This window comes from Prionailurus bengalensis, chromosome E2, assembly GCF_016509475.1.
Source record: "Prionailurus bengalensis isolate Pbe53 chromosome E2, Fcat_Pben_1.1_paternal_pri, whole genome shotgun sequence".
Classification (NCBI taxonomy): Eukaryota; Metazoa; Chordata; class Mammalia; order Carnivora; family Felidae; genus Prionailurus; species Prionailurus bengalensis.
In genome coordinates, this window is record NC_057352.1 from 57,745,482 (window position 1) to 57,768,379 (window position 22,898).

General features: G+C 61.1%; 3 protein-coding genes across 8 annotated transcripts in view; 2 read left to right on the plus strand and 1 right to left on the minus strand.

Annotated features, from left to right (window-relative positions):
• DNAAF1 (dynein axonemal assembly factor 1) overlaps window positions 1-2,851 on the plus strand; it is a 24,677-nt gene extending 21,826 nt beyond the window's left edge. For 3 of the 4 annotated variants that reach the window (XM_043599777.1, XM_043599780.1, XM_043599781.1), the window contains 2 exons: window positions 507-873; window positions 1,889-2,279. In XM_043599777.1, coding sequence (XP_043455712.1) covers window positions 507-873; window positions 1,889-1,983 — 462 coding nt within the window. In that variant the 3' untranslated portion in view covers window positions 1,984-2,279. Of the gene's footprint in view, window positions 1-506; window positions 874-1,888; window positions 2,280-2,730 lie in introns of those variants that run through there. The other variant, XM_043599779.1, reaches the window with a different exon arrangement.
• On the minus strand, window positions 2,284-10,936 carry TAF1C (TATA-box binding protein associated factor, RNA polymerase I subunit C). 3 transcript variants are annotated; one of them, XM_043599775.1, is made up of 15 exons: window positions 10,764-10,936; window positions 8,918-9,056; window positions 7,923-8,004; window positions 7,654-7,751; window positions 7,492-7,581; window positions 7,328-7,401; window positions 6,472-6,710; window positions 6,217-6,333; window positions 6,007-6,124; window positions 5,854-5,925; window positions 5,596-5,731; window positions 5,282-5,425; window positions 4,328-4,502; window positions 4,115-4,252; window positions 2,284-4,017 (listed from the first exon to the last, which is right to left on the minus strand). In XM_043599775.1, the coding sequence occupies exons 2-15, from the start codon at window positions 9,053-9,055 to the stop codon at window positions 3,044-3,046; spliced, it is 2,595 nt and encodes an 864-aa protein (XP_043455710.1). In that variant the 5' UTR covers window position 9,056; window positions 10,764-10,936; the 3' UTR covers window positions 2,284-3,043. The 3 variants fall into 3 exon arrangements, with proteins under 3 accessions (XP_043455710.1, XP_043455709.1, XP_043455711.1); XM_043599774.1 differs by having other exon boundaries at window positions 7,492-8,004; window positions 10,764-10,921; XM_043599776.1 differs by lacking the exons at window positions 5,282-5,425; window positions 5,596-5,731; window positions 5,854-5,925; ... (7 more) ...; window positions 8,918-9,056; window positions 10,764-10,936 and adding an exon at window positions 5,087-5,202.
• A 2,180-nt stretch (window positions 10,937-13,116) lies between these two features.
• Window positions 13,117-19,023, plus strand: ADAD2 (adenosine deaminase domain containing 2). Its single transcript, XM_043599783.1, has 11 exons — window positions 13,117-13,417; window positions 13,526-13,669; window positions 16,286-16,426; window positions 16,745-16,792; window positions 16,904-17,029; window positions 17,122-17,272; window positions 17,366-17,533; window positions 17,687-17,916; window positions 18,031-18,259; window positions 18,516-18,636; window positions 18,720-19,023. The coding sequence occupies exons 1-11, from the start codon at window positions 13,207-13,209 to the stop codon at window positions 18,822-18,824; spliced, it is 1,674 nt and encodes a 557-aa protein (XP_043455718.1). The 5' UTR covers window positions 13,117-13,206; the 3' UTR covers window positions 18,825-19,023.
• Window positions 19,024-22,898: the final 3,875 nt, after the last annotated feature.

A 22,898-nucleotide genomic window follows, 5' to 3' on the forward strand; every position in this document is an offset into this window, starting at 1 on the left:
CCGGAGCCTCCTCCCTCCGGCATCACCGGGGCCCGAGAGAGAGGAAAGCGTGAGACACCGTCTCCGTCCAGGAGCTCATCATGGAGGAAGGAAACACACACGAGACCACAGTCCCCGTGGGGGCCTCGTCCCCAGGGGGCCGCATTGGGTGGAGCGTATGGCAGCCTGAGGCCGAGGCTCAGAGCAGAGCCCACCTGGAGCCCCGGGAGGGCTGGCGTGGCAGGCACAGGGCGGGGGAGGCGAGCGTGGCCGCACAGCGACAGAAGGTGCAGAGGACCGCGGCCCTGCCGGGGAGCTCGGCTCCGCCCCGGGGGCTCCGGACGGCTGGCCGAGGGCATCCGTCCTGACGCCCGACTGCCCGAGGGCACGGTGCTGGGCTCCCGCACGCCTTTCTTGTGCGTGACGACAGTATTTTATGACCAGTGAGAGGGCAGAATCAGCGCCGGGCATTTGACCGTGACCATCGTGAAAGCAGAAACGTTCACGCGCCTTTTCTCTCTCAACAGGTGTGCGCTCCAAAGGTTACAGCCATCTCGAGCTCGAGTGACGACAGTGACGCTGAGCTGGACTACTCCTCACTCCCAGAGCTGGAAAACATCCCAGATACCCTTTCAAACATATTCGCAATCCCCAAGGACACCTCGAGGAAGGCTGAGACGCCCTTTACAGGCATACTGAAAGCGGCAACAGCAAAGAGGGTCTTGGAAACCCCAAGTCTTAGGGACACTAAGTCCCCACGCCCACTGATTCAAGAGCTCCACGACGAGGGACCTTCAGGCCAACCACCGACGCCCCCAACCTGCGGAAGGGACACCGCACCGCCCCCTTCCAGTGAGGACGGGGACAGCGGCCTACTCTCAGCCTCTCCCCCAGGTAACGCCACCCTACGAGGCTCGGATGGTGGGGACACGACCCGCTTACCCCAGACCCAGGGAGGGCAGCCGGCAGGCTGGAGAGGGCCGATCACAACAGACCACGGAGACCACTGTAGATCGTGTCCGAGTGTGGCTCTGACGTTGCTACTCGCTGGCCTGGGCGGACGGCCGCAGAGCCGACAGGCTCCTGGGCGGGCAAGCGGGCACCTCCGGGGCTGCTTAAGGCCACACAGGTCTCCGGGGGCCTGGGGAGCCTGTGTCATTCCCCACCCCCCACCCGATCCTCGGCCTCTCCAGACCCAGGCTTCCGAGGGAGAGCGGGGTCTGGGGACACGAGAGCTGGGAGCTTGGGACAAAATGAGGGTGACCCCTGGCCGGAGAGTGGCGTCCTCTGCGTGGACGAGTGGCGTAGTGCCGGCAGGGAAGGGAGGTTCGGCAGGCAGGGGGCGGCCGGCTGAGCGGGGCACGTGAAGTCACAGACCAACACATCAGCCTGGCCTGGCGCCGGGGGCCCACACACATGGCCAGGGAAACGCACGTTTGGGGAAGCGGGTGACAGGCAAACGGGGTGGGTGTAAGTAGTTCAGGAACTGTCACCGGGTCTCTGTCGAGCCCAGACGATTCCTGCTCTCACCCAACACTAGCTGGTAACCAGATTTCTTCCTTTTTTCCTTAAGTTCATTCATTTATTTCGAGACGAAAAGAGAGACAGAGAGAGCACGCGCGCACACACGCACAAGAGCAGGGGAGGGGCAGAGAGAGGGAGAGAGAACCCCAAGCAGGCTCCACACTGTCAGTGCAGAGCCTGGTTTGGGACCTGAACTCACAAAACGTGAGATCACGACCTAAGCCAAAACCAGGAGCCGGTTGCTTAACCGACTGAGGGCTCCAGGCGCCCCTGCCAGGCTCCCTTCCCGACACGAGCTCACGTGGTTGCCTCAAGGCCCACGCGCAGGAAGACGTGGGGGTTGACCACGTCTCCAGAGAACACAGTTACCCTCTCTCCCGACTAGGAAACACCGCCGAGAAGGACGGGCCACGGTTGGAGACGGAGCTCGCAGAGCCCGAGGCGGGAGGCCGCGAGGACACTGAATTTGGCTCGGACTGAACCCCAAGGTGACCCTTGACTGACGCCCCTAGACTGACGGGGACGGTGAGCCCGTGACCAGGGCCCCCCGTGGGCGCAGCCCCCCTCGGCCGGGCTCCCCTTGCTTCCAAAGAGCTGCCCTTGCTGAGGGCGCCGGGTGCCCGGCTCCCCCCATGCTGGCACCCCCCCCCAAGTGCGGACGGCGCTGCAGTCCCACTCAAAAGCACAACGTGTCGCCCCCCTCCACCCCCCCATCCTCCACGGTGTGAACTGTGTAACCACGCACGTCTCCCACGAGCATTACAGACACGCCAGGACCCAACGAGTCAGGGTGTTATTTAATCTGCGCGAGTCGTGTGCGCCTTTCCCTCAGGTGCCCCGAGAAAAGGACCAGTCTTCTCCTCACGTGTGATAAGAAATCTGGGTGAAGTCCTGGTGTCCTGTGATGTTCTGGGGGCCCCTTTTCCCCCAAGGACAGCAGGATCTTTCACTGAGCCACATGCCTCGGAGGACGTCAATTCACGCATTACACGTCAAACGCCACGCAAAGGGACGCTGCCGGGCTCGGGCTCAGAGGCCGAGTTTATTCAATCCCTCAATGCAGGACCGAGTGTCTCCCCCTAGAGAACATTAGATCCTGGTCGAAACTGCTCAACAAACACCAACTAACCAGCATCAGCAGCCTCCCTGAGCACGGCAAGGCACCCGCACCGTGACCCCAAAGTCGACGGGGGCCCCTGCTTTTAAGCACAACACTGCCCCCTGCAGGGAACGAATCCCAACAACACGGACCTTCAGGCCTTTGCACGGGTCGACAGGACCACCGGGGCCTTTGCAACGTGAGGTCAGGAAGGATCTTCGAGCAAAAGCATAAACAGGGAGAAACGACTATTTTGCTGTCCCCGTGGCTCTGACTGGCTCCCGATCATTTCTGGGGTATTTCCTGCAGTCCCGTGACCTCCAGGAAGCAGAAAGGTCTGCCCCCTGGAGACTGTTCTCTCCACTTCCCGGGCTCCAGCCTGGAAGGGGCAGCTGTCGGAGAAGAAGGGCTCTCGGGGTGGGGGAGCAGCTTCCCGGGGCCTCAGAAGCCCATGCGGGGCTTCCTCCTCCTCGGCTGAGAGCCCGAGGGGACAGGCGCCTGCTGCCTGGAGGGGGTGGCCCGGACGCTGGAGGTCTGGGAAGAGGGCACGGCGGCACCTCCCAGCGTGTGCCTTCGGAGCGGCCGCTCCGCTGAGCCATCCTGGAGGGGCTGCTGCCCGGAGGGGGTGGCCCGGACACCAGAGGCCTGGGACAGGGGTGAGGGGACGCCTCCTGGGGGGTCCCCGCGGAGCGGTAGCTTGGCCATGTAGTCCCGGAGCGTCTGCTGCCTCTCCGAGGGGACACCCCGAGCCCACGGCTCCTGGGTCAGCTCCTGGGAGGGCGGGGTCACCGGTGGTTGAGGCCTGGCCTCAGGGGACGTCCGGTCTGGGCTGCGGGGGGGGCTGGTGGCGTCCGAGAGGTCCAGGCGGCCGCTGAGCGAGGAGAAAGTGCTGGACAGCTGAGTCCGGCGCTTGTGCCGCTGGGGCCGTTTCCCGGGCCCCGAGCTCCCGCCCTGCTGGCTCTCCCACCAGGCGGCCGCCCGGCCTTCCCAGGCTGCCTCCAAACGCGCACTGAGCTCGTCCTCGGGGCCTGGCTCGGGGGCAGGGGGTGGCTCCGCAGAGGGCGCGGCGCCCAGGTCCCTCCGCAGCAGGAGTCGCCCTTCGGCCATGGCCGCACGGAGACCCTCCGGCACCTTCTGTTCCATCCGCCGCGGTTCCACGCAGCCTAGCACACGGCGGTGGGAGAAGTTGGGTGCTGCCCACACGGGGGGAGGCAGGGGTACCTCCAGCAGGGCCTTCAGCCACCGGCCGCAGCGGGCGGTGGCCTGGGGAGTCCAGGAAGCCACGGGGGCACCGGAGGCGAGCCCGGGGTCCGCCTGGAGGCGGAGGCGCTGGTGGAAGACATCCCCAGCCGCGGAAAGCTGGAAGAGGAACAGGACCGGCGCGGAGGCAGAGGGCATGAGCACGGCAGCCAGACCTGGAGATGGGAGTGATGGTGATGCCAGGGCTGGGGGGGGGGGGGGGGGGGCGGGTACAGTCCCCCCACCCCCACTCGCTCCCCTGCCCCAGCGCACCTATGGTTGGCGCTTTCAGACGCTCCTGCAGCCGCCACTGACTCTTGGGCTCCAGCAGGGGGAACGCGGAGAGGGAGTCGCTGCTGGAGGGGAGAGACTGGGGGGGGCCCGCCAGCCGGGGCGCGGAGGCCCCCGTTCCTGGAGGAAGGACGGGGAGCTGAGGGGCCGCCCATCATCCTGCGCCCCTGCCCCCGGCCCCGCCCGGCCCCTCACCTGCGAGCTGCAGCAGCCGCAGGTGCCCGCCCTGGCCCCCCAGCAGCAGCGGCTGTGCGTGCCCGGGCTGGGGCGGGGGCAGCAGCTGGGCAAACAGGGGGGCGGAGGGGAGGTCGTGATTCCACTTCAGCAGGGGCACCAAGGGGAGGCGCTCATCCACCAGGTAGAGCGAGAACTGGGGACGACAAGAAACAGCGAGACCCAGGGCTGTGACTGAGTATGTGATCGGGGGTGGGGGGGAGACACGACCAAGGGTACGTGACCAGACTGCAGGGGCATCCGATGGGGGTGAATGTGGGGGAGGCTGCGACCGAGGGGATGCGACCAGACCCAGGGGGCCACGGGTGACTGCCCATGACCGAAGGCATGCGACTGAGGCGCGAGAGAAGTGTTTGATGAGACGGGTAGCTCTGTGTCCCCCATGTATCCCGGCTCTCCAGATGAGCCGAGGCCCCAGAGGTGACCCAGCGCTGTGGTTGCCCTGCCCGCCTCCCCCCCCACCCCTGGCTAGTGTCATATGGGAGGCATTTCCCGGGTGCGTCAGTCACCCCGAGCGCCACACAGGGACAGGTTCTCAGGAGAGGCGCAGAGCAGTCTTGTCACATAGGAACCCACTGGGCCTTCCCCGAGCCCGCCCGAGCCTGGAACCTACGCTCGACACACACCTACTAACACCCCAAGAATCCTGGGGGGTGTGGGGGGCGGGCCCTCGGGGGAATCTCAGATGCCCTGTGACACCCCACACCTTTCTTCCCTCACCTGGGCCATCCCTGGGGCTGCCTTAAAGCTCTGCTCAGATGTGTCCTCCCCGCGGGGAGGTCCCACCCACCGGTCAGCACATTTCAGGGGCTCATCGACTCATCGGGAGAGTGTCCGGGGTGTCGTCTCTGTGATTCCTGTTTTGACCATCGTCTCTGGGACGGCGTAAGGGGGAGGAGGGAAGGGACCGCTCACCTGGGTCAGGATGAGATGGAACGTGGGGCACAGGGGCTCGGGGCCACACCCCCCCAGGTACCGGGTCAGCAGGACGCGCTCCCCTTTCTGGCACGCTGCTTCTGCCCCCCCACGAAAGAGCAGCAGACCACACCCGGGTGGGCCCTGGGGGAAGAACCCAGGTCAGCACCCCCGCGCAGCGGGGGGGGCCGCGGCAAGACCCCTGACAGTCCCCCCACCAGTGGCCCTCTGGGGAAGCCCCCTCCCCGGCCCTGCCCTCCCCCGTGTATCCGCTCTGTCCCCCTGCTGTGCCGGTGCCTGTCCCCTCCCCTCACCTGAGTGTCGATAATTTTCACTCCAGTGCGGTCACCCACGGTCAGCACCCGGGGATGGGCCGTGAAGTCTGCCCAGCGCCAGGGAGAGGGGTCCCGGAACACAAGGGTCTCGGGGTCCTTGTAGATTTGCTGCAGCCTTGGGGAGACGGGCCAGCCGTGGGCGGGGAGACGGGCTGATGGGGGGGTGGGTACCGGGGTGACACGGCCCGGGGTCCAGGACGCGCCAGGGTAGGGGAGTGCCACAGGAAGGGGGCATACCCATCCTGGGGAGTCCACAGACAGACGGCTCCCGAACGGCTGCAGACAGCCAGCTCCCCAGGCAGGTGAGGGCTGCGGGGCACAACTGGGGTCAGCTGACCTCCCCTTTCCCACGCCCACCCCCTCGCAGACCAGCCCGTCTGAGCCCCTCACCTGAGGCTGATCCCTGTGGCCCCCTTCCCGATCTGCAGCACCTGGAGGGGGGCGGGGCGCCCCTGCTTACTGACCTTCCACAGGGCACAGTGGTAGTCAGACCGGACAGCCAGCAGGGCTGAGGGGTGGAGAGGGTCAGGGTCAGGGTCAGGCAGCAGGCCGGTCAGTGAGGGGGAAAGGACGGAGGAAGGGGGTGTCCCAGGGACTCACCTTCCCCTTGCACTGTGTGGGTCACCACCTGCCGGACAGGCCCTCGGAGCTGGATGTGGCCAGGGTCGCCGAGGGCCTGGGGGTCACCACCTGGGGCCACGCTGACCTCTTGGAAATCTGGGCCTCTCGCTAAGGACAAGTGTGTGAGCTCTGGTCACCGCGAGCCCCCGACATCCTGCCCTGAGACCACGCCGGGGCATCTCTCGCCCCACAGGGAGCCGCCTCCACGCCCTCTGGCCCGGCGGGAAAGGATACGCAGCTTGTCCAGGGCGCCTCCCGCAGGGTAGACCAACTGTCCCACCCGGGGCGTCCTTCCGGGCACCCAGGCCAACGCGCCCCCGGTAAACGCGTCGTCCAGGAGGAGCCGCTCCCACCGCGTGGCCAGCTCCTCATGCAGCAGCTCTCCCAGCAGGCCGGCCACGGACGTGCCCAGGACGGGGCCCCCGAGGATGGAGAACCGGCGCTGTCGGAAGCTGAGGGAAGCCCAGGGACACCTGGGGGCAAAAGAACGGCAGGAGGGTGAGGCTGAGGCAGTGGCAGTGACAGAGAGGAAGACTAGGTTCCATCCCAAGGGAGGCCAGGCCAGTAGGTGCGGTTTCCACCGACCTAGAATCTCTTCCTTTGGGAAACGACCCTATTCCCGCCCCCCCCCGCCCCGCCCCGCACGCTGCAAGGGTGGTCACATGTCACCTCTGGCTACAGTGAGTGGCTCATAGAGAAGCAAGACCCACAGACTAGGCCAACCACCCCCTTCCCAGAACTTCTGCCGGTGCCCCAGGAAAGACACCGGGTTTCTTCCTCGAAATCAAGAGCTCTCTCACTGCCACTTAGAAACAGTTCGTCTAGGATAAGCCAAGCAAAGCCAAGCGGATGAGAAAAAAACGAGACAGAGCCTTATTAACGTTACTTGAGCACCCAGATGCAGCCATGCCTGCAGTCTGTGAACCGAATTCTCTCTTCCACTTCCAGTTGCAACTGTGTGTGCGCTATGGCTCATGACTGCACGGGGCAGGGGAAATGACCGTGACAGAGACCTACGTCCGTGCCCTGGCTCCTTCCGCCCCCCGCCAGCTAGGCCTACTGAGCCCGGCCTTTCTCACTAGCCACTTGCCCCCAGGGCTGGTGTCCACCGAGGTCCTGGAGCAGACTCTTCACACTGACCACTGTCTTCTTCTTAGAATGGCTCTGTGTGGAAAGGCCTTGTCAAGCTCGCACAGCCGACGTTACCCCAAGAAGCGGGGAAGCCTCTCTCCCGGTGGGACCGGGGTCACTCACCCGTGCTCCCTCTAGTTTGAAATTCTCCAGCATCAGCTTCCCCAGGGGCGCAAAGGCTATGTCCCCGTGGTCCCACAGGAAGCGGCTGAGCTGCAGGAGAGGAGGCCAGGTCACTAAGCACAGCCCCGGCCACACGGCACTGGCCACCGTGCGCCTACCCACCTGTTCCGTCACATCCAGCACAGCCCGGGGCTTTCTTCGGAACGGGATACCTCCCCGGAAAAGCAGGTCCCGGGCGGTCACCCCAGGGTCCCAGGGATCTGAGGGAACAGTGAGGCTGGGGAAGGGGTTTGTCTCGGGAACCAGAAAGGGCCCAGAAGTGGGGCCAGGCGTCCCAGATGACCGGAGGGAAGGCCTTTGGGTGGGGGGGTGGGGGGCAGAAGTGACATGGGAGCAGCTTGGGAGGGAGCCCCAAGGACCAAGATCCTTACCGGGACCAGGAGGCAGCAAGGGAAGGGGCCCGGGGGTCTCCGGCTCCCAGAGCGGGGCTGCGGCCGTGCACGACACCCCATTCTGAGGAAACACAAGCCCGACAACAACACGGTGAGCACGGTCCCAGGCGCTGGCATGTGTCACTTATTAACTCACTGGTACAACGGTCCCCGTCGCTTTACTGGTGAAGAAATGGAGACACAGGGAGCCTGGCCCCAGGACGCAGCTAGCCAAGAAAAAGGCCAGGAGCCTGGGGCCAATCTGCGCTCCTGACCCACAGCCGCGCTGGCTCTCAAAGAAGGAGCCCCCGTGCCACTACCGGAGACCCGAGTGCCGCCTGACTCTCGCTTCTGCTCGGGACACCACGCGGTTACTTACTTGGGGAACCCACAGGCCCGCCCGCCTGGCATAACCCTTAGGCAGCCTGTCTCTGAGTGGGAGCCAGATGGCTTGGGCTTCCAGGCAAAGAGCCTTGTCCTTCCTGTCCCAGAGGCCTCTCCTTCCCTCCTGCCTCATCCCTTCCCACGCACCCCTGCCCCGCCCCCCTTCATCCCCACTGTGCTGGTTCAGAGCCCTTATCACACTCGGTAATGATTTTATCCTTTCCCCACTGGTCTGTTCTCACTCAGCCGAACCCTTAGTCCCAGAGGCAGGGGGTGTATGTGACTTACTCACGCTGGATTCTCAGGGCCTAAAAAGGTACCCGGCGCCCTGGAGGGGCTCATCAGTGAGCATTTGCCGGGCAAATGTGGGAAAAACTGAGCGGGGGGGGGGGGGGGGGGACGAGCGAGGTGACAGCTCCTGCTCAGGAAACCCTCTGGGGAGAGTAGGGCGTCCTCTATAACCCCAAGGCGAGGTTCTGCGTGGCAGATTTGTGTCTTGGCAGATGTGCACTAATGCAAAGCCACCCTGCATCCTGACGGTGGGTGTGAGTGCTGGAAAAGGAGCGGGGCAGTGGAGGGGCTGCTGCCGGGGCTCTCCCCGCCATCCTCACCTGGGAGTTCTGGGCCAGGGGCTCAGGCAGGGTGAGCGCGTCTCTCCAGCTACACATGAAAGACAGGTCAGGGGTGTTACTCACACCAAGGGGGCCGGTCCTAAACAACGTGGGTGGGAGCGAGCCGGGGAAGTCCATCCTGGAAAACAAGAACCACGCGTCGAGAGCTTTCTCAGAGACTCGAATCTGACAGCGCGCTGCAGGGTTCCCGGGAGAGTAAAGAGTCCGCCGAAAGGACCGTTACTTTATTTCAGGAGGTGGATAATGGAGAAAAATCAACATGTAGCCTCCCGCCAGATGTTAGTAAGGGCTATATTACAACCAACCAACCAACCAACCAACCATGAGGGAGGTGATGGCAGCCCGAGAAAGCCTCACTCAGAAGGTGGCATTTGCCACAGCCTGAACATGAGGAGGAACAGAACCACGCAGACAATTGGGATGAGGGCTCCTGGCCGAATGAACAACATGTGCAAAAGTCCTGGGGCAGGAAAGTGTGAGAAACAACTAGGGAGGCCACAGACTAAACGAGGAGCACGGGAGGGGAAGAAGTCAGACAGGTGGCCAGGGGTCAGCTTGTACCATAGCTGTCACGTGTTACAACCACACATTTGCAGGCTACACACCCCACATCCCAAGACCAAGTCAAGTTCACCCAAAGCCAAGGAGTCTTCTTCATCTGTCTTCCCACTGTCAGATACAGTACCTTGCAGAAAATGCAGCTGTGCGTTGATTAATAATAAATTTATGTCTTGGGGCGCCTGGGTGGCTCAGTCAGTTGGGCGTCCGACTGCGGATCAGGTCATGATCTCGTGGTTAGTGAGCTTGAGCCCCGCATCGGGGTTGGTGCTGACAGCTCGGAGCCTGGAGCCTGCTTCGGATTCTGTGCCTCCCTCTCTCTCTGCCCCTTCCCCACTAGCACTCCTCTGTCTCTCAAAAATCAATATGGGGCGCCCACAACAGAACAGGTGAGGACAGTGGCGGGAATCAAAGAAGGGCTCAGTGAACCCTTGTGCAAAACACTGGCTTCCCCGGGACCTTCTGTCCGGAAGGCAGTTAGGGAGTACCCATGCCTCCCAGAAGGGGCTGCATCCCTGATAAACCAGCGCGGGCACGTCTCCAAACACATCTCCAGCTCACGTCTAGCTCATCTCTTGTGCCTGGGCTCCAAGCACACTGACCTCCTTAGGGATTTCTTCGCCGTACTGCCTTTCACCGCACACCCATCTCTCCGCTGAGAATCAACATCAGCATCCTTCCCACCCACCTACAAAATCCTGGGCAGGTTCTCCACCCCCCACACCCTGCACTTTCTCCAGAGCACGCACTGCGATGTATGATTAGATATTTACAGATGAAGCTATTTGATTCAAAACTGCTCCAACAGCCCCCATGGGGAAAGGACTTCACTTCTTCCCAGTGCCTCGGTATACGCTCCACAGTAGCGATTCGCGCACATAAGTTGAAAGAACAAATCCAGAAATGAACGACGAGAAAGGATCCAATCAGCCTCAAACAAATCCAGGCAGGCAGAGGGCGCTGGTGGAGCCCACGAGCTCGGAAAAGCCCCCCGGACGAGGCAGCCTCATTTCCCGCCCTCACCTCCGACCGGCAGAGGCCCCGCGGGAACCGCTGTGTGCCGGATGGCTGCTCCCACGCGTTGCATTTGTGGGATCCTCACCGCACCCCGAGGCAGGAGCTGACAGCCCCCTGTGCGGCGGCTGGGGAACTCGTCCCCAAAGCCACACGGCGTGGAGCCCGCGGACTCGCGCACAGACCAAGCCGGAGCTCCGCTCGCAGCCGGAGACTCCCCTCGCCCCGCCGTGCGGGCGGCGCGCGCACTTACGTGGCCCGGGCTCCGCTGTGCTCGTCGGCGACCTGGAGCTCCGCGGGGCACCTGCCTAACCCGCGCGCCACGAGGGAGCCCGCAAACTACCCCCCGACTCCAGCGCCCGAGATGGAACGGCACCACCACGGGTATTAACGGTCTTCCGGGCCGGGACGGAAGTGCTCCCTCGAAGACAGGAAGTCCCGCCTCCAAGCCTGGCTTGCGCGGCCGCTGCGGAGCGCCACCTCCCGGGTGGAGGGAGAATGGTCATGGAGGCGGCACCATGGACACTAGAAGTATATACCGTCCCCTCGGGTCCGTGTAATGAAGGCCAGTTTGATGCGGATTCGAATCCCATCTCTGCAGGCTTGCTGTTCAGTATTAAATTAATTCATTCAACAAACACTTCCTGAGTACGGAGCACTTACTATGAACCAAGCGCTGTATCAGTGAGTAGAAATCCAAAGAATTGTCTTCACATCTGATGTATAAAGCAGGCTTTATAACCAGGGATACAGGTACCCCTAGAGTGCATGAAACTCTCCCAGTGGTCAAGCAAATATAGCTCTAAGCATTGCTTCTCAAGTTCTAGCTTCCATGGCATCATTTGACCGGTGGCGTGTAAAACAGTTACTGGGTGGGGTGGAACCCGATCATTTGCATTGCTAAATTCCCAGTGGATGCTGATTGCACTTGTGGGGGGGGGGGGGGGGTCACACTTTAAGAGCTACCATGCAATCATAAATCTTACCATTATCTTAACCCAATAGCTCTCAAGCTTGAGCGTGCAACAGAATCCCCTGGAGGGCTTATCAAACCAGTTTGTTGGGCCCCACTCCCAGAGTTTCTGGTTCAGTAGGTCTGGGATGTGATTCGAGAACTTGCATTTCTAATGAATTCCCAGGTGATGCTGATCCAGGCACCACACTTGGAGAACCATTATTTTTATTTTTTTAAATGTTTATTTTGAGAGAGAGGGACAGAGTACAAGCAGGGGAAGGGCAGAGAGGGAGGGAGAGAGAGAATCCCAAGCAGGATCCACACGCAGTGTGGAACCCGACATGGGCTCTATCCCACGACCCTGGGATCATGACCTGAGTTGAAATCAAGATTCAAATGCTTAACCGACTGAGCCACCCAGGATCCCTGAGAACGATTTTTTTTAAATTTTTTTTAATGTTCATTTTATTATTTTTGAGACAGAGAGAGACAGAGCATGAACGGGGGAGGGGCAGAGAGAGAGGGAGACACAGAATTGGAAGCAGGCTCCAGGCTCTGAGCCATCAGCCCAGAGCCCGACGCGGGGCTCGAACTCACGGACCGCGAGATCGTGACCTGAGCCGAAGTCGGCCGCTTAACCGACTGAGCCACCCAGGCACCCCGAGAACGATTATTTTTAAAAGATCAGTTTCTAAGTCTAAGTGTCTGATTTCAGTCTAAGTGTCTTGAGAACTTTTTCTCCAGTGCGCGTGAATCTTTCCTGCCGGTCTTCCCAGGTCAAACGTCCCTGGATCCACCAACTGTTCCTTCTTTGCCCCAGCATCCACGCTCCCTGGTTAGCACCGTCAGACCCAAAGGTGGCAATCCATAGCAGCAGCAGCAACGGCGACAGATCTTCCGGACTGTGAACCGAGGGGTCACATTTTCCTGTTCGCTGGCTCCCGTAAGACTCAGTTAAATCTGTGGCCCCTTAAAATAATTGCGTACTGCATCATAGACCGTGTGTAAATTGTCCTCATCCCTAACTTCATCTTGTTTTTGCTAGTTTTCCTTCATCCCTAGTCCCTTATCTACTGTCCCGTGGTAGTTTTACAAGCCAACTTAAAACCCCTTCGAAAAAAAAAAAAGCCGGGGGTGCCAAATGGTTAATTGTGGCTAGAGGCTTGGGGAAGGCCTCCAGTGAAGTTTTCCAAATCAGATCCGTCAGATGCTGGGCAGCTGCTCGGATTGATAACACTTAAGGACTCCCCCCACCCCCACCCCACTCAAGCTTATTGGTTGGGGGCGGTCTGGTGTGATGAGTGTAGTTGGGGGCATCTTGGGGCGGGAGCAAGGGTGAGGCTTTGGATGCGCATCCCCGGGCCCCTTCCCTGGTCTTCACTTCCAGGACCACTCGGGGTTGGGAGAACACGTAACGGGAACCTCGCCCTCCTTCCTCCCCTCCCCACTCCTTGCTTGAAGTCCCCCCCGCCCAGGAAGGGGGATATTAGCGAGATCGCTCAACCGGGGCCCCGCATCCTGGCCGTTGAGATCCAGGAGGCTGGCCTTCCAATTGGCTGGGCAGGCTGTCCGACGTAGCCCTGCAGGCTCTCATTGGCCAGCAGCGAGGTGGGGGGCGGGGCTTGCCAGGCAAAGTCCGCCGAGCCCCGTGCTCCTCACGTGAAGCCGCGCCAACGCGCGTAAAAGGGCGCAGTCAGAGCGAGAGTGGGTCAGCCTTCCTCTCGGGTCCCCGCGTTCAGCCATGGCTTCAACAGCCAGCGCCGCCCCAGGCACGGATGACGGCGGCCGCAGGAAGCCTCGCCTGGCGGCGTCGTTGCAAATCAACCCCAGGCCCAGCCCCTGGCAGCCCTCAGCCAGCCTGGGCCAAGACCCCTGGGAGCCCGCGGTCGCCCCCAGTGCGGAGAACGCTGACGACAGGGACGGGCAGCCCCAGGCCTCGGCAGCACTGGACGGTGGGCCCAGGGCGGGGACCGGAGTCAGGGAGCTGGGGGCAGCCCGGGCACGGGAAGACTTGGGGGCACGGATGGGGAGGTCCCCCAGGGTCTCTGTCCTGCCCGCAGGGCCCGCCGGGGACCTCCCGAGGCCGGCCCGACAGCTGGGCCTGCAGCTCAAGGACCCGCCGCCGGGCCAGGCCGTGGCCTTGCTCACGCAGTACGCAGCCAGTCTGGGCGTCTCCCTGGTCTTCCGAGAGGACCAGACGGCAGGTGAGGCCCCGAGGCCCGCGATCGCAGGGCTCCCTGGGCGGAGGAGGGACCGTGAGCTGGGGCCTGAGCCTGGAGCCCGCCTGCTGGAGACCTGCTGTGAGCCCCCCCAGACATCCAACTGGCGAGGTCTCAGCAAGTCGCCCTCTGAAAGTTCCGACAGGTTAAGGGATTTGGCCCAAGCCACCCAGCCTTTCTGCACTGTTTTTTTCTGAGGGCCAATTGCATGCAATTACAGTTGCCATGCCGACATTGTAGCTCCCAGAGTGACTTCTCAAGCCCAGTGTGATCATGGCAGCCCTGGATGGAGCTGTACTGGTTACCCTGTCCTTTCCTCTTCCTCAGTGTATCCCACCCCGCCCCCACCTGCGACACAGACACACAGAGCAGGACCCCGGGTCCCCAAACCAGGTTCCCTTATGCCAGAGCATTCCCAGTTTCTAAGGAGATGGTAAGAGAGTTATCTGTCCAGCTGTTGGGAGCGTTTGTACAACTGCCGAAGAGAACCCCAAGTGAATAGCCCGAAACGTACCGTATTAAAAACGTACTTGGGGCTTCTTTTCATCATGGGTGGTAAAGCAGCAGGCGTGGAAATGACTGTCAAAGAGGAAGAAGTTCAGATCCGTAGGAAAAGGAGACAGACCTCGCCACACAGGGCCACAGGGGACAGGACCAGAACTGGTTGGGAGGCAGGAGGGGGGGAGAGAAAAACGCAGGGCCTTTGTTGGGGTTTTCTTGGGAAGGAATGCTTGAGGCAGGGTAGGTACGCTGGGTAAGCCTACGATTGTGCAAAGCAAGGCACTGAGTAAGTTTGGGGCTTATGAGGGGATCCCTACTTGCCCAGTACCTGTCCGTGGGGTGATCTAGGGTTGGTGGCCGGCGTATGAGCTCTGGATTGGTTGGTTTCTGTGTCAGAGGTGCGTTTGCAGGGAAGTGGTTTGTCCTCTCTAGGAGTTAGCCAGTCCTAGGAGAGGCGGTCTCCAGGATCAAAGCCCCAAATTCAGAAGCATCGAGAATGCAGAAAATGAGAAGACGGGTTCAGCACAGACGATCATAGCTCACCTTCTTGGGTCCTGGGCCATGAGCCAGGCCCCTGTTGGAAGGGCTTCGGCCACATGAACTCATTGAGTGTTCATGACTCTTCCTTAAGAGGGGCATGGTATTGTCCCCATGTTACAGACGGGAAGACTGAGGCCAGAGAGGCTGTAGCCGATTTGCACTGTGTGAACCACTGGGTTATATCGCCTCTCCCTTCTGCTTAGGATACCCCTGCCCCTTGTTTATGTGGGTGGGCGCTGTTTTTAGTTCCTAGTTTTTATTTGGTAACATTGTAAGGAATAGTAAGGACGAGCTCCTGGAAGCTCTTCACCGAGATTCAGTTAGCCTTTTCACCTCTGTTTTGTGGATGTCTCTCTCTCCCCCTCTTAATGTATATATAAATACATTATTTTTTTTTTTCTGACCAAAGTTAGTTTACCCCTTGAATGCCTAAGTGTATTTCCTGAGGACAAGGACATTATTTTACATAACGACGGTGAGTGATCAAATTCGGGAACGACAACACTGATGTAATGCTGTAACCTAACAACCACTCACACCCGCGTTTTGCCGGTTGTCCCAGTAATAACCACTTTCCCACTCGGCGTGACCTGTCATGTAGCTGCCGCGTCTCTTCAGTCTCCTTTTATGTGAAACCACTCCCCGGCCCGTCTTCGTCTCCAGGAAAATTGATGTTTTTGGAGACTAAAGGCTGGTGGTTTCGTGGAAAGTCCTACCATTTGGGTTTATGTGTCTCCCCGGGACCGGGTTCAGGTTATGATTGCGGGCACGAGCGCACGGGGTAACCTCCTGTCCTTGGCTGCACTTGCCACAGGGAGGCCTGTGCTCTGTCCCACCACGGGCACTGTCAGCTGGGGGGGGGGGGGGGGGAGGCCTGAGTGCAGGCGGAGTTGGGGCGGGGGGGAGGTCCGCCAGGTGTCTTCACTTGCCCCATTGTGGTCGATCCGGCCCCAGGAGCTTCTCCGATGCCATTGCTCCTCCTGCACCCGCTAGGGGGCATTCCGGATGTCCTCCGGCAGGGAGTGAATCTCTGCGCGAAGGCTCCCGCAACACGAGCCCAGACCTCGGCTAGTTGCAGGCAGCCCGGTACTTGGAAACGGATTCCTCTCTTAAAAGAAGGAAGACGTTTTAGCCAAGAAGGAGAAAGCGTGCTGCCGACCGAGGAGCAGAATCAGCGAGCAAATAAAACCGTTTGATGCCGTGCGTGAACGCGGGGGCTTTGAACACAGGCCCTTGGCCACGGTCCCCAGAACGAAATCAGTTCCTCGTGCAGGACTGCCGTGGATCCACACTGCACGGTTGGAGTGCATTCAAACGTGTTGTATTTTGTGGTAGTGTTTTTAATATTGTTACTCATTTTTCACGTGTCATTATGTCGTTTGTAGTGAATGCCCCCCTCTTTTATTTCTCGTGGTTTTCTTTTGTGGCAAAATTGCCCGACGGCCAATAGGTGGCAGTGAGGGTAGGGGTGGGGTGAGGAGGAAGCGGCTGTGGCTCAGGTGGGCCCACTGGGGGATGGACCGTGGGCTCGCAGCTTCACCCCCCTCCCTCCTTCCTCAGACCCCTGCCTCCCGTTCTCCGTGTGCGCAGAGGTGGATGGCCTGCTCTGCCCCTCGGTCAAGGCCAGCAGCAAGCCGGAGGCCAGACAGCAGGCGGCGCTCTCCGCCCTCCGCTACATCCGGAGTCAGCTGGGGAGCCCAGGTGAGGGGGGCCGGTGACCCCAGTGGGGGCGTGTGCACAGTTGGGGTGTTGCAGAGACCATCTGGGCATCAAGACCTGGCCTGTGGGGAGCCGGGGAGCGGGATGTGAGCTGACCCCTGCTCTAATTCCTTTGAAGCCTGCCCCCCGCTGGGGGTGCAGGGCCGGCCGGCCGGCCAGGGGCAGCCCAGGAATTTGGGGTTTCTGGAAGATGATCCGATCACACTCCCACCGATGGAACTTCTTGGCTTCCAGAAGGACAAAAAACCGGAGGGCAGGCGCTGGTACCCATGGCAACCTGCCCCCTTGTCTCTCTTCCAGAGTCCCCAGAGACCCCCAGCAGGCTTCCACTCGATCCTCTGAGTGTAGGTAGGTGGGCCCCCATTGACCCGGCCCCCGTGGTGAGGAGAGGGGCACAGCCTGCGGGGCCCCCACCTCCCCCCTCCCCCCTCCCCCCTCCCCCCTTCCCCCCACATGCAGAGAACTTCCTGACCCACGAGCAGCGCTGCGCGGCCATAGTCAGCGCCGGCTTTGACCGTCTGGTGGACAAGACCTCCCCATACTGGGCCTGTAAGGGCACTGTGGCTGCGGTCATCCTGGAGAGAGGTAGGGCTTGCCCCGCCTGGCAGCCTGCAGCCCCCACCCCCCTCCTGGGCCCCCTGCCTTGGCTGGCACGTCTCCGCCCCCTCGCCTTACAGAGGTCCCCGGCGCCAGGGGCCACGCCAAGGAGGTCTACCAGCTGGTGGCGCTGGGTACAGGCAGCAGCAGCTGTGCCCGCCGGCTGCAGTTCTCGGGTCGGCAGCTCCACGACGGCCACGGGCTGGTGGTGGCCCGCCGGGCCCTGCGCAGGTGAGGGGCGGGCAGGGCAGGCACTGGGGGGCAGCCCCGGGGCAGGACGCGGGGCCCCACGGCCCCAGCTGCTTCGCCACCTGCCTCTCCCAGGTTCTTGTTCCGGCAGCTCCTGTTGGCGACACAGGGTGGCCCGAAGGGCAAGGAACGGTCGGTACTGGCCCCCCAGCCTGGGCCCGGGCCCCCCTTTGCCCTCAAGCCCCGGATCTTCCTGCACCTGTACATCAGCAACACCCCCAAGGGAGCTGCTCATGACATCTAGTATGTGGGGGGTCCGGGGTGGGGGGTCCCTCGGTTTGCCTGCATCGGGGAGGGCAGGATGGGGGGGCTAGGAGGACAGCCCTGACTCTCACGTCCGGTGCCTGCGCTCCCCCTGCCCCCCCTGCCCCCCCTGCCCCCCCTGCCCCCCTGCAGCCTCCCACCATCCGCTGAGGGCAGCCTCCTGCACAGCCCGTCCTCCCGCATGCAGGCCCACATCTGCGGGGAGCTGAGGCCCGTGTGCTACATAGCGCCCGCCCTGCGCAACACCCACGTGGGCTGCCTCTCCACCAGCGACAAGCTGGCACGCTGGGTCGTGCTAGGGCTGGGGGGCGCCCTGCTCGCCCACTTCCTGCCTCCCCTCTATGCCACCAGCCTTGTCCTGGGTGAGGCCCCTGGTGGGGGAGGGGGCGGGGGGTGGGGAGCTGTGGCGAGGGTGGAAGGTGGGCTCTGGGTGGGGTGTGTGACTCAGACCTCGTTCCGTGCCTCTGTCCCCACAGCCGACCCCTGCCACGACCCCACAACTCTGAGCAGGGCCATCCACACCCGGCCCAACCTAGACGGGGTCTTGGGGCCCTATGCCCGTACCACGCTGCACCTGTTTGCAGGGCCCCCTGTGGCCCCCTCGGATCCTACCTCCAGTGCCTGCCATGGCCTGAGCCTCAACTGGAGCCTGGGGGACACCGACGTTGAGGTTGTGGATGTGGCCACCGGGCGTGTGAAGGCCGAGTAAGAAAGGCCGATGGGCGGGCTGGTGGTGAGGGGTCCCTGTCTGCCTGCCCACGGGGAGGGAGAGTACATCTGGTCCCCAGCTTGGTTCCAGTCCTAGCTCTGGGACTGTGGCCGGTGCTTCCATTACCCACCCTGTGACACCCGCAAGCCCAAGATCACCAGGGCGAGAAAGGAGGTGGCAGGAGAGGCGTGGCGCGGGCCTGATAGTCTTTCTGCCATGGGGGATTTTCACACCTCCTCTCTCCAACTCCAGGGCCTCCCTCGGGCCTCCCTCCCGCCTCTGCAAGGCAGCCTTTCTCCGGGCCTTCCGCCAGGCTGCCAGAGCTCTCGGGAAGTCCTGCCTCCTGGCCTTGAAGACCTACGAGGCAGCCAAGGTCAGCGCCTTGCCACCCTTGTAGCCCCTCGGTCCCGCACCCCCAGCAGGCACGCGCCCCCCCACTCTCCTGTCCTGTCCTAGGCTGGACCCTACCAGGACGCTCGCAGGCAGCTGTCTCTCCTCCTGGACCAGCAGGGCCTGGGGGCTTGGCCCCCAAAACCACTCGTGGACAAATTCAGAGACTGAAACCGACCTGCTGAAGCGGACGAGGTCCCCGAGCCAAGCTGGACCCTGCTGTCTCTGGGGAAGGGTGGGGGGGTGCATGGGGCGCTGGGGGGGATGCATGGGAGAAGTTGGGGTTACAGAGAGGGGCCTACAGGGTGGAGGGTGGGGGGTGGGGACTATGGCACACCGGGACTTAAATAAAAGTGTAGTTTCTGGGGGATTCTAGCTGTTGCTGGGTTTTTTGGGGGAGGAGGGGGTCACCTGCAGCCCTCTTGCTTCATGAGTGGGGCGGGGCCCCCTAGCAAGATTCATGAGTGGGGCGGGGCCCCCCAGCAAGCAGAGAGGGCTTCCAAGGAGTTGGACAACATGGAAAGTTGTTCTACAAGGAGGGGGAGAGCAAGAATGTTATTAGCAAAAAAAAAAAAACAAAAAAAAAACACAAAAGATTATCCCAGGCATGGAACTTTCTAGGGGCAGAAGCAAAGTGTCTTATCATGCGGATTACCTCCTCTTCCTTTGGGGGGTAGAGAGGACCCAGGTGGCCGACTCAGTGGCTCTGGTTGAAAAATTCCTGACTGACCAGTTAAGGCTACCTTTCTGGGGACAGTGAAACTGCAGTGAGATTATGAATTAAACCCCAAACCCCAAACCCCGGTGTGCGAACTCAGGCTAAGCGACTCCACATTGGGCCTGTGGTTTTTGTAAACACAGAGTCACTTTATTGTGGCGCCAGCCGTGGCTCAGTCCTGCCTGCCAGCTCCAGGGGAGGCCGGGACCGGGGACCCTAAATCCCATGACTGGGGTCCTTCTAAGAAGAGACACAGACACACAGAGGGAGGAGGCCGTGTGGACACGGACCCAGAGACGGCAGCGCTGGGAACACAAGCCGAGGAACGCCGAGGATGGCCAGCCACTACCAGAACCTGGAGGGAGGCGCGGGCTGGTTTTGTCCCCAGAGTTTCCAGAAGGAACCAGCCCTGCCGGCATCTTGACTTCAGACTTGCGGCCTCCAGAGCCGGGTGGGAATAACTGTCTGTTTTAAGGCAGGTGGCGTGGGGTACCTGTTACGGCAGCCCTGGGGAGCGGACGGAGGGGGTCGTGCAGAGCGGGGCCTCGGTCCTTCGGTGCCGCCCCAGCTGTTCCGCCTGGGTGGACGGAGGGATTGCCTGGGCCTGCGGGCCTAGCAGGGCCTGGTGGGCGTTTTTCCTCGCTTTCCCTCCAGGGGGCTGTAGGGAGCCCACGGAGGGGGGGCTCTCAGGTGCTCTGAGGGCCTGGGGGGGGGGGGGGGGAAGACCAACCTCGCTGCACCTGCACGTGTCTGGACACCTGGGCGCCTGCCAGCCTGGACAGTGTCCACGGAACAGGTGCACGGGCCACTGGGACGTCTGGAGACCTGGGGCCAGGGATGGCTGAAATCATGCCGGCCCCCCCTCCCTCCCCGGCCCCACACACCCTGCGGCCCGAGGCTCCCTGCACCCACAGCCCTTTTAAGGCTCAGGACCACAGACTGCTCCCCCGGGTGAGCCTTGGAAAGCTGGGTCAACGGGGCCAGGCCAGTGCTGATGCTGAAATCCTGGCATGGTGTCCCCTCCCTCCGGACCACCCCTCTGCCCCTGGGTGTGTGTGGCCTCTGCCAGCCACTTAACCTCAGCGTACTTGGGTCACCGCATCTAGACAAGTAATCAGGAGGGCTGCCTGGTGGTGGTCTCGAGGTGGGAGGTGCAGTTGAAAGAAAGTGGTCCTGCTGGTGTGATTGCAGAACACCCAGGAAGCTGCTGGGGGGAGGGGGAGGGGAGGAGAGGAGCAGGGAGGGAAGGGAAGGGAAGGGGAGGAGGAAAGGAGGGAAAGGGAGGGGTGAGGAAGGGAGGGGAGGGGAGGGGGAGGGGACTTGCGGGAGGGGGAAGGTGGGGAGGGGCTGCCTTGGCCCCTGGTGCTCCGGAATGCGCTTGTGCCCAGGCAAGTTTGAAGCAGGGGGGCGGCCCCAAAGCCAGGTAAGCTCCGGTTATCTTATTTGCCCGAGGAAACTGCTGGGTAATTTACCCGTTAGTCATTATTTCTCTAAAAGAAACTTCTCGGGGGCGACTCTGAAATAATGATTTCTCTTGGTTACTGTTTTCCGGGAAGAGAGGATTTTTAAAACACCCAAGCCTATTAATTAGCCCGTTTATTGCGCGTTGTTGTCCCCAGGAGATAATTTACATTGATTTACTTTTTGTACCCCGGGGGTGCCTACAGTAGCCACCCCAGGCTACAGTTTCAGGCAAGAGGCTTTTGATTTCCATCCATCACATCATCACTGGGTAAACAAGTTATTCAAAGTGACATTAACTCTGTTGTGTTCTGCTAAGTAAGGAATATTTGTTCCCGCGTGGCATAAATCTGCCTGTCCGAGCCCTTCCTCCCAAGACGGTCTTCATTTCGCACAGCGAGGACGATGACGAAGGCTGCTTTCGAAATGGAGAGTCTGTTAATGTCTTCTTGGCCTGATCCCCTGGGGGTGAAGTTTTGCCCCCGTATTTAAATCGCGAGGTGATGTCATCTAGCTGGGCGCGACTCAAAGCCCCCCCGAATGTGACTCAGCCACAGATGCCATAGTCTGTGGGGATCTCGGTGGTTGAACTGGGAAGGTAGCAGAGTGGTGTGCCTGGCTCTCGGCTGCTGTCAGGCCTGTCTGCTCCCAGCTCCCGGAGGTGGCCCCCTGTTTGTTTCTCCCGGTGTCCCCGGGCAGGGGTCTCCCACATAGAAGATGCCTGATAAACCAGCATTGAATGGAAATGAATGAATTACAGGATGTCCTCTTTACAGGGGTTGGTTCCAGAGAGAGAATAGAAACCTCGTGCTCGAATATGATGTCAGACGAGATTCTGAAATTTTCCATTTTATTGTGGCCCGGGTCACGATCTCACAGTTGGTGAGTTCGAGCCTCGCTGACAGCACAGAGCCTGCTTGGAATTCTGTTTCCCTCTCTCTCTCTGCACCTCCCCCGCTTGCTCTATCTCTACCAAAATAAATACACTTAAAAAAAAATGGGCAATCACAGAGGCTGATGGCTCTGAGATGTATGTACGGGACTGAACAAGTGTCTTGGGGCCATTAGGAAAGGAAAACATTTCATTGCCTAGAGTTGGTGCTGGTCGAGAAGACAACGCGTGTGGATGTTGGTCCCGGCCAACGTGACTGGGGACAGAGGCTCCTGACCCTTGCCAGAGCCAGCGGCCAGGGTTTGGTGTGGACCTCTGACCTGAGGACGCCTTTACAAGCTGCTACAGGAAACGGGATGCAGGGTGGACCAAACGCTGTGACATACAACCCCGCAATTTCCGTGGCTTACTCGGGAGAAACTCTTCTCCCGCTGGTGGAATTGACGCAGGGGATTAGATGGCCATCTTGGGGCCACACCACTTAGGGCAGGGCCAGCAAACTTTCCATAAAGACCCAAAAAGTAAATATTTCCACTTGTGGGCCTACGGCCTCTATTGCAACGACTTGACTCTGTGGTGATAGCCCCCAACGCACTCTAGGCAATGAAAGGGCCGTGTGTTTCAATAAAACTTTATTTACAAAAACAAGAGAGGCAGATGTAGTTTACTGACGCCTGGCTTAGGGCCTGGAGTAGTCCTCTGAATCTGCAGGGCTCGTGGGGTGAGGGCAGGAGGGAAAGCATAGAGGACCGTGTAGCCCCATGCCACAATGGCAAGCCCGTGGCAGCCTCCGCCTCCGGCCCCACCAGGAAGGGAAAAGGACAGCCTCGAGGTGGTAGGTAACACAGGGACAGGTCCTGGAACCGGCAAAGCTGAGTGTCAATGTCAACTCTGCCCTCACCCTCTGTGGGACCATTCCGTGTCTCAATGTTCTCATTTGTTAGAGGTCGCTTCGTGGACGAAATCAGGTGCATGAAGTCTTGGCCGGGGGCCTCGCACAGGGGAGACTCTCAGAGACCGGGGGCTTTTTGACAGATACTTAACACCCTTGGGGCACCTGGCTGGCTCAGTCGGAGGACCGTGCAACTCTCGATCTTGGAGTCGTGAGTTCAAGCCCCACGTCGGGCGCAGAGATTACAAAATAAATAAACTTTGAAACCCACCAACGAGCTGA

Excerpts from the sequence above, each read along its gene's own strand:
- TAF1C (XM_043599774.1), bottom strand. The coding sequence starts at position 9,055 with ATGGACTTCCCCGGCTCGCTCCCACCCACGTTGTTTAGGACCGGCCCC. Across the intron at positions 6,334-6,471 it reads AGGCGCCCTGGACAAGCTGC|ATTTCCAAGAGGTCAGCGTG; the intron begins GTATCCTTTCCC and ends CGAGAGGCCCAG. Across the intron at positions 5,732-5,853 it reads CTGTGGACTCCCCAGGATGG|GCTGCAGCAAATCTACAAGG; the intron begins GTATGCCCCCTT and ends CGTCTCCCCAAG.
- ADAD2 (XM_043599783.1), top strand. The coding sequence starts at position 13,207 with ATGGCTTCAACAGCCAGCGCCGCCCCAGGCACGGATGACGGCGGCCGC. Across the intron at positions 13,418-13,525 it reads GGCCTCGGCAGCACTGGACG|GGCCCGCCGGGGACCTCCCG; the intron begins GTGGGCCCAGGG and ends TCCTGCCCGCAG. Across the intron at positions 17,917-18,030 it reads TGCCACCAGCCTTGTCCTGG|CCGACCCCTGCCACGACCCC; the intron begins GTGAGGCCCCTG and ends CTGTCCCCACAG.